Source organism: Cnephaeus nilssonii, assembly GCF_951640355.1.
Source record: "Cnephaeus nilssonii genome assembly, chromosome: 11".
Classification (NCBI taxonomy): domain Eukaryota; kingdom Metazoa; phylum Chordata; class Mammalia; order Chiroptera; family Vespertilionidae; genus Cnephaeus; species Cnephaeus nilssonii.
The window spans coordinates 56,517,019-56,525,245 of NC_137082.1; the positions used below are offsets into that span (position 1 = coordinate 56,517,019).

Below are 8,227 nucleotides of genomic sequence, written 5' to 3' on the forward strand. Positions count from 1 at the left end.
AGCGCTCGGCTAACCGTCCTACTTGGCAGCAAACCCTTCCTTGGCGGCGGTAAGAGCTGAAGGGCCAGGGGGGAGGGGAGGGGGAGGGTGCCTTTCCAACCCGAACGGCTCCCTGGACTGCTGCATCCTTTGCCGGCATGAGGGGACTAGTTCGTTTTCCTTCGCGCCGGGTCTGGCGATACCTAGGTCTATTCCTAACCACCTACGGAGAGAAGGAGGTGGCAGGGCGAGCTCGGGCGGTCACCCAGGGGTCTTCAGCACCGGGAGAGCCTTTCGCTCCGTACCCCAAGCTCCGGGAGTTCTGGGGGCTGGAGGGTGGCAGGCCAGGGGCGTCCTGACGGCTGTGCGCCCTCTCTCCCGTCCCGCACAGAATGGCCATGTGTAGCGGAACGAGGCTGGCCCTGCTGGTCTACGGGATAATAATGCACAGCAGCGTGTACTGCTCACCGGACACCACCGGACTCCCGTTTCCCGGGATCAGGTAGGTGCTGGCTGCCCGGACGAACCGAGGCTGGGCTTTTTTTCTCTTCCCTCAACACCTCCTCGCAGCCCTCCTGCATTTCCTCGGTCCCGGCTGCGACCGTATCTCCCCGCGCGCTCCAGGGAGCCGCCGGCAGCGGGCCCCTGGCCCCGGCTGAGCTGGAGGACCCGGCGGACTCCACTTGGGCTTGGCGCCCCTCCCCCAGCTCGAGGCAGCCGAGGGGCCCCGGGGACCGAGCGCGCTACCTCTGGCAGGAGAAACCTATCCACCTCCAGCCCCGCCCGCGGGAGGGGGGGGCAGGGCATGGCCTGGAGCTTGACTCCCCCCCCCCCCCCTTTTTCTCCGCTGGAGTTAGGCGGACCTCGGCTCCCGAAGCCGGGCTGGAAGGTGGAGCGTGAAGCTCCCTGGGATTTTGCTTTGTTACAGCTGGTTCCGCGCTGTCGCGGAGGGGTCTCTCTCACCTAGTTCCAGTCCTTTCTTTCTCCTGGAAGAGCTTTCTTCCAAGTGATTTTTTTTTTTTTTTCCGACTGCATTTCGCGTCTCAGACTGTCTTGAGGAAGGGGAGTGTTGGCTGGGGGGTATGGTTGAGGAAAAGCGATAGAACAAGAATGGAAGAACAAGAATGAGTCCCAGAGGGAGGGGAGAAACAGGTGCAACGGGTGCAGGGAGCGGGGAAGAGAAAGCAAGCAGGCAGGCAGGATCTGGACAGCCCTGCCCACCCCGGGCGGAGTACGCCTGGCTCCCCCCCGCCCCCCCCCCCTTAATCCTGGTTTCTAATCAGTCGGGTTCCCCATGTCAGCCCTAGAATACCCCACGGGTCACCCGGGGAGTGAAAGCTCGCTTGGCAGCTCTGCGCCCGCGCCCCACCGTGCTCCCGGCTCCCGGCGGCGAGGAGCGCGAGTTGCGCCTGCAAAGCTGTTTCTCCGAGCCGCGCCCCTAAACGCCGGGGCCGCTGACCAGTGATGTGGCCCGAGAGATGGTTTCTGGCTCCAGCTTCTGGGTACCGGGAAGGGTGAAGGTGGCCAGCGGGACCCGGGGGCTCCGGCCGGCGGGTCAGGGCGGAGAAAGGCTGGGCGCGAGGCAGGCAAAGGGGTGTGCTTGCCTTGCCCTTACCCCTCCAGGGACGGAGGAAACGAGTGCGACATTACGGAGCGTGGCTTTACCCCCTCCCAGGGAGCGAGACTCGCCCGGGCCGATTTCCGAGTCTCTCTAGCGGCCCAAAGTGAGGAGTGTCTGTGTTTTAACCCCCCTCTCCCCGTCCTGGATCAGGCTGGCGACTGCGAGGCCGCCGCACTATGGCTCTCGGTCCGCTGTTGCCCATTTTCCCGATCCCCAAGGTTGCGATGCGGTCCCGTCGTCTCGCCATCGTAACAGATTAGCGAGAACAATTTTTTTTTAGTGGATTTAAAAAGCCCTATTTCACCCCCCTAGCTATTTTCAAAGGCCCTTTCCCCGGGCGAGAGGCAACGGAGGGGGGCACGGACACGCCACAGAACGGGCCGCCGCCAAACCAAGTTTAGAGGCATCTATTCTGCGTGTTCCTGCCAGATCCTCTCCGGCCCAAAATAGCAGCCGGAGGTTCTCCGTGACCTACATCTGTGCGGGAAAGGGCTCCCCTGGGCCCAGAGGCCGGGTGGGGGTGGCTGGCGGAGTTGGCCGCTGCACGCCCCCACCCACCCACCCTTTCTGATTTGCGCCAGGCCTCCTCCGCTGGGTCTTGGAGTTGGCCGGCGCCTCGTCTCTTAGGATCTTTCTCGTACTCGCCCTTCGCCGCTGGTCGGGGAGGCCCGGACAGACACCAGGCGGGCAGCGGGGCGGTGCTTTTCCGGGACCAGGTGTGCGTGGTCAGCGGACACGCATCGACCTCCCCGTGCCCCGGGTGGCTGCGGCCCTGCGGGGCGACCCTTCACCCGCACAAGAAGGATGGGGGGAGCCTCCTCGCGGGGTGGGGATTTCCTTGGGATGCAGTTTCCGCCTCCTTCCTCTCTCCCTCGACCCCTGTCCGGGAAGAAGAGGCAGTTCTCCGTGGGAGACCTTTTAGGAGGACGTAAAATCAGAGAGCCCAGTTTTGGGGGGTCCTGGCAGAGCCTAGGAGGCACTTGTACTGAGCACTCCTTCTGCCCCGGGCTATCCCTGCAGGTCGGAGGATGAGGCGTACGACGAGGACGGAAACCAGCTGCCAAACTTCTACGACTTGGAGCCGCCCCGCGTAGAGAGACCCGCCTCTGTGCACCGCGAAGCCCACGCGCTCAGCCACCCGGGGGAGATAAGGTACTAACCGCGTGGCCTCCGCCCCCGGGGCTGAGGTTGTGGGAGGGGCAGGCGTTGGCCCACCTCGTGGGTTCTTTTTCATAAAAGTCCTCAAGGCTACCTCCTCCCAGGATCTTACGGCAGCGACAGAAAGTTAGTCGCGAAAGGTCTGTGGTCAAGGGGTGGCAGTGAATGCGCGCCCGGCCGGCGGGTGCGGAGCGCAGACTCCACACCTGCCACCTGGGAGGGCGAAAGGAACTTCCGTTCCTGGCAGTAGTCGCTCACGGGAACGTCCCAAGAAAGTTATTCGGGAGTCCTGGGCCCCTGGGGGTTCCCCGGCAGCTTCCCGGAGCGCCGAGAGGCGAGGGTGCCCTGCGCGGGGTGGCGGATGGGGGAGCTGGGCGGCTCCTGGGGGACAGAGGCAATGACCCGGGGCGCGCACTTTGCCTCCCCTTTAGAGACGTCGCCCACGCGATCCTTCACAAGGCATACCGCAAAGTGCTGGACCAGCTGTCCCGCAAGAAATTACTGCAGAAGCTCGTGGCCCAGGGCGTGGGGTAAGAGTTTGCGAAAGAGTTAATGGGCGCGAGGTGGCGCGCGCGCGCCGAGGTGGGCGTGGGTTTGGAGCGCGGGCGCGGGGTGGGCGGTGCGGCTCCTACGTTCTGCGCGCAGGTGGGGCTGAGGGTGAGTCTGAGCCGCGGGGTCTGCAGGGTCCGCGGGGCCAGCCCCGAGCCACCTGCGAAGATTACTAGGCGGTACCTGAAGTTTGGCGAGAGAGCTCGGGGATCCAGCAGAGAAAAGTAGAGGGCAGGGAAACCGGGGAGTCTGATCCGTTTTGAATTAAAAAAAAAAAAAGAGAGAGAGAAACCAAATAGTCCCCTCAGTCATTCAAAACCTTCAAGCTTCGCGGGATGATTTGCTATAATTTCCTCTAAGTTTGACTTAAAAGATTATTTTATTGTAAATTCAAATGGAAACCAACAAACCCTCCACTCGGGAAACCGCCTTTGCGTGTGTTCGAGCCCAGGGCTGTGTGGAGCCTCTCTCAGCAGAAGGCAGCATTTTAATAAAGCCCGTGGGGAGACAGATTACATTTTTTCGTAATAAATAATTCATGTGATGAAAAATATTGCTTACAGCCTGCCGACTTGTATTATTATCATCACGTTTTTACAACTTAGCGTGCGGAAGGGGAAGTGCTTGTGTCTGACTAGGTAGCAATCGCGGGATTGATGTAAACTCCACATTTAGGGCTCTTTTTGTTATTCTCTATTAGGACAATTCAGCGCAACCGCATGGACGGGATGGTCATATCGCATGGACAGAGGTTAGGCTTAAACTGTGTGCGTTTGGCCGGGACCTCATAAGGGGCCCCTTTCCTGAGCGCATGGTGCCAGGGAATCCTGGGCGGGGTGGGAGAAGGAGAGGTTTCTGTGGCAGCGGAGGGCCTGGCAGAGGGTAGTAAGACCCCCGTGCCCGTTCTGCAGGCTCCCTCGTGGGGTGGGGCCCGCCTGCTCCTTGCAGCTATTGAACCCGTGTCTCCCGCCCTGCCACCCTCTCCCCACCCCTATCCTTGCAGTGGCATTCGAAACGGCAACGCCAAAGATGACTCGGATCCGCTCTCCAAGCGCCACTCAGACGGAATCTTCACGGACAGCTACAGCCGCTACAGGAAACAAATGGCTGTCAAGAAATACTTGGCTGCCGTCCTAGGGAAAAGGTATAAACAAAGAGTTAAAAACAAAGGACGCCGAATAGCGTATTTGTAGCGATGAGTTACCAGCTACCTTGTGTATACAACCCTGACACAATGAAAAGTCATTTTCCTTACAAACTGGAACAGTCATCGCTCATGTGTTCTATCCAAACATGTATTTATGTATGAAGTAAAGCCATTAAATGAATATTTTGATAATAATATTGTTTTTCTTTTTACAAAGCACTAGAGAATGCACAGATATACTTTGTGGACCAATTATTGATATATATTATAAATATATATATTTAAGAATATATATAAGTATAATAGAGAGCAGTTCATAAAAATGTGCACCAGGATTGAAAATTCACCTGAGCTGTTTATGTATTTATATAAAATAGATAGAAAAATAGACAATCATTGTTTTAAATATTACTCCTATTTTTGTAAACTGGAATTAAAAGGATAGTATTTTTATCCACAACAGGCCTGAAGATGTTAATACTGACCATTTGCTACTGTATATAAACAAAGACGCCCTGCTTCAGGGAGATTTTGAGGTAATGATTTGGGAGAATTGCTGTAGGGCATTCTCTCCCAGTGAGTCTCTGGGGCAGGCTGCTTCAATCCCAGCCCAACTCAACTAGGCACTATCCCCCTTGCTGGGTGACAATTCTAATACTTCTGCTTTCTTCGATTCTCCTTTTATGTGTATTTGTCTCTCCTTAGACTCTCAGCCCACAAGGAAATTCTCCCGATAAAACAACAGCTCTATCTAAATTGTGCTTCTCCCCAGAATTCACACCACTCCCTGGGGCAAGCGTTGGGAGATGATACAGGGAAGGGAGACTTGAGTAGGAGCTCCCTTTTCTGTACTTCCAGGAAACCCAATATCCCAAGGTTAGGGCAATTGGAACAAAGTGAAAGAAATGCAGGTGTACTGGAAGAGGCAGAGCATAAGGCAGCAGGAGGAGGACCCGGGAGAGGGACTCTTTTGGGGCAGCCCCAGATCTGGGATGCTGGGGTTACGCCGAGTCCCCGCCTTAGGTCCCCAGCCTGACTGACTGGGTGCTGGGTGTTTGAAATGGATGCAAAGTACAATGTGTTTTTCTCCAGTGCTGTCCATGCTTCTCATCTTGTGAAATGGCCAGGATCCTCCCCTTTGAACCCTGCTCTGTAGGAGCCACCCTTTTCTTGGGTGTTTTCTTTTCTTTTTTTCTTTTTTTCTCTGAAGACTCTGCCTTCCTACCCTCTTGCACTGTTTAAATACTGGTTACCATTTTCATTCACTTCTCTTAAACTTGTGACTGTGTCTTACTTTTGTTGTTGTTTGATGCAAGTGCTTATTGTAAAGTTTAAGAAACCCTATGTAGTTATCACTAAGTAATTATGCACTAAATATGAACCTTTCGTTTCTTGTTTATTGAGTTTGTAGGTAAAATGTATTTTTCTACATTATGGCTTATTGCTTAGTAAAATTTATTTCATGAACCAACCTTTGTCATATTAGAATGTGTAGTGTTCACATGTTGCTCAGTTTTACTAACTGATAAATCATTTAAACCTCATCTTATGTATGAGTACTATCTTATATTTGTGGTCAAGAGTAAGGTAAACAAGCTCCAACAGACCCTGAGAACTTCCCTGTGTACCCTTTCTTGGCTACAGAAAGCATGTCTGTCTGTTTCCTATCAATTTCTTGAACATATCAAGTAATCTCTATAAACAAAAGAACCTTCACCCAACAACCAGATCAAGCAACAACACGCAAAACAAACTCCCAATTTTCAGGCACAGATTCTTTTGAAGAAGAAGAAGAAGAAGAAGAAGAAGAAGAACAAGAAAAGATTAAACATTAGCTTGTAAAGTTTAAAGGACCTTTCCTTTTCCTTTACGGATTTGATCAGTATGAAGTCATAAATCAAAGAAAACAGAATTGAATTTGCATTCCCAGGCGGGATGGATGCTGCCAGGAGATCACATTGCAGACAGTGAAAGCACAGAGGCATTCGATCTATGCCTGAGCCCTGTGTATGGGATCAATCTTTCTTTAATTCTGCAGTCTCCTCAGGCAATGTGACCTGGGACGCAGTTTGCAGCTGTAGTGCCTTTCTTTGCCTTTTAAATCGCCACGAATCACAGATGGCTATTTAGTGGCCCTACAATGCTGCAACACATCGGCTTGCATTTTAGTCTTAATTATTTGTTTCTTGGATAATGAGCAGAATTTTCTGTATTTGTGTCAGCTGTTAGTGGTGAAATAGGGCTCTAGTTAACCTTTTATTTATGAAGTCTAATTTAGTGTTTCTGTGGCGAGTTGCAAGCATTTACAGTGATCATCCAGTTTAATCTTTTGTATACTTTTTAGAAATGCCAAGAGCCTTACTAACCTAAAGCAGATTTATGATATAGTGATAATTTAGGTAGATGTTAGTCTTGAAGCTCTTATTTTGTGTGCAAATGATTATAAAAACATCTTAACCAAGTATTACACACATGCTATCTATAATTAGGTCTTTGATAACTGTTATATGAAGTGTGTGAAATTTGTATGAATAAATTTTTGTAAACAATGCAACTTCGTCTAATGTTTGGAGAAAAAAGACATCAGGAAATAACTACTTTAAAAATCTCTTAAAGTATTATATTTTCTTTACCAACCATAAGAATTTTAATGTCTGGGATATATACTTATTTAACCATCTATGTATTTTCATAAGTGTGCTTTAATATCTGCTTGATGGGTTATGGATTCAACTAAAAATATGAAGTAGCTATTCAGAGAAGATGCCTGAGGAGATATTAAGCTTATAAATGGGCACGAATGTTGGGACATTTATAGGATGTACAATTTAGATGGATTTCTATCCCCTAATGTTTATATACCTTGTTCAGTATTTAAGAAAGTTACTATCCAGTGGTGGGAGAGAGTACCTGCATAATAATTACGCTTCTAAAATATCAGCCTAACATTGTTTTCTTGCAAGTCACTCTGCAGACTAAATTGGACTCTGTAAAGTTCTGTATAAAGATGATTTAAATAATTAATTTTGAAGGCTTTAACATATGTTTAGAGACCTATAGACAACTATCTCTGATTAAAATGCTTTGGATAGAAGGAAAAAAACCATAAGTAAGCAAAGAGTTAGTTAAATATCTTTAAAAGAAAATGTACTTTGAAGCCTAGGACAAAATATGAAAAGTTATTTGTGAATTATTTGTTTTATTAATTTATATTAGCAGACTTTAAAGCAAAGCCTTCATATGAAATTTTTATAAATTTCTCAGAGGTGTTTATTTTTGAAGACTTTGATGATATCTGGGTTAAAAAATTTTGTATTGAAAGTCACTTATAATTAGTCATATTATTTAATTTAAGTTGCCAGATTTTTATTTTAAATTAATGCAGTAAATTACTAAGTCAGTAAATATGTCACAATAATACTAAAGGACCAGCAAAAATCAAAAGATCAGCAAGAATTAAAAAAACTATCTACAGAACTTAGTTCAGTATTTAAGGCCCAGAATCATAGAGGAAGGAACTTATGATCTAGAAATCCCATTTGCAGTAAGTTAAAAGAAATGTATAAAGTATAATTCATATTTACATTGGGTTTTATGAGATATGGAGTTTTTTGTCATCTTTAAACACCCTCCCCCACCTCCACTCCATGGAGACATACTGTATATAATGTCCTAGTGTGGTAAATGGAAAAAAAAATGAAGAAAGATAATTGTTTTGATTGGGGCTAATGACTTGTCCAGAAAGTAGAGAAAAGCCCCAGATTTGTCTGACT

The 8,227-nt window shown here is 49.4% G+C and overlaps 1 protein-coding gene across 1 annotated transcript; it reads left to right on the forward strand.

Annotated features, from left to right (window-relative positions):
• Positions 1–371: 371 nt before the first annotated feature.
• Positions 372–4,500, forward strand: ADCYAP1 (adenylate cyclase activating polypeptide 1; the record flags this gene model as incomplete). The annotated part of the gene is made up of 5 exons (XM_079784862.1): positions 372–481; positions 2,621–2,752; positions 3,190–3,288; positions 4,008–4,058; positions 4,311–4,500. The coding sequence occupies 5 exons, from the start codon at positions 372–374 to the stop codon at positions 4,498–4,500; spliced, it is 582 nt and encodes a 193-aa protein (XP_079640988.1).
• Between the last annotated feature and the right edge of the window lie 3,727 nt (positions 4,501–8,227).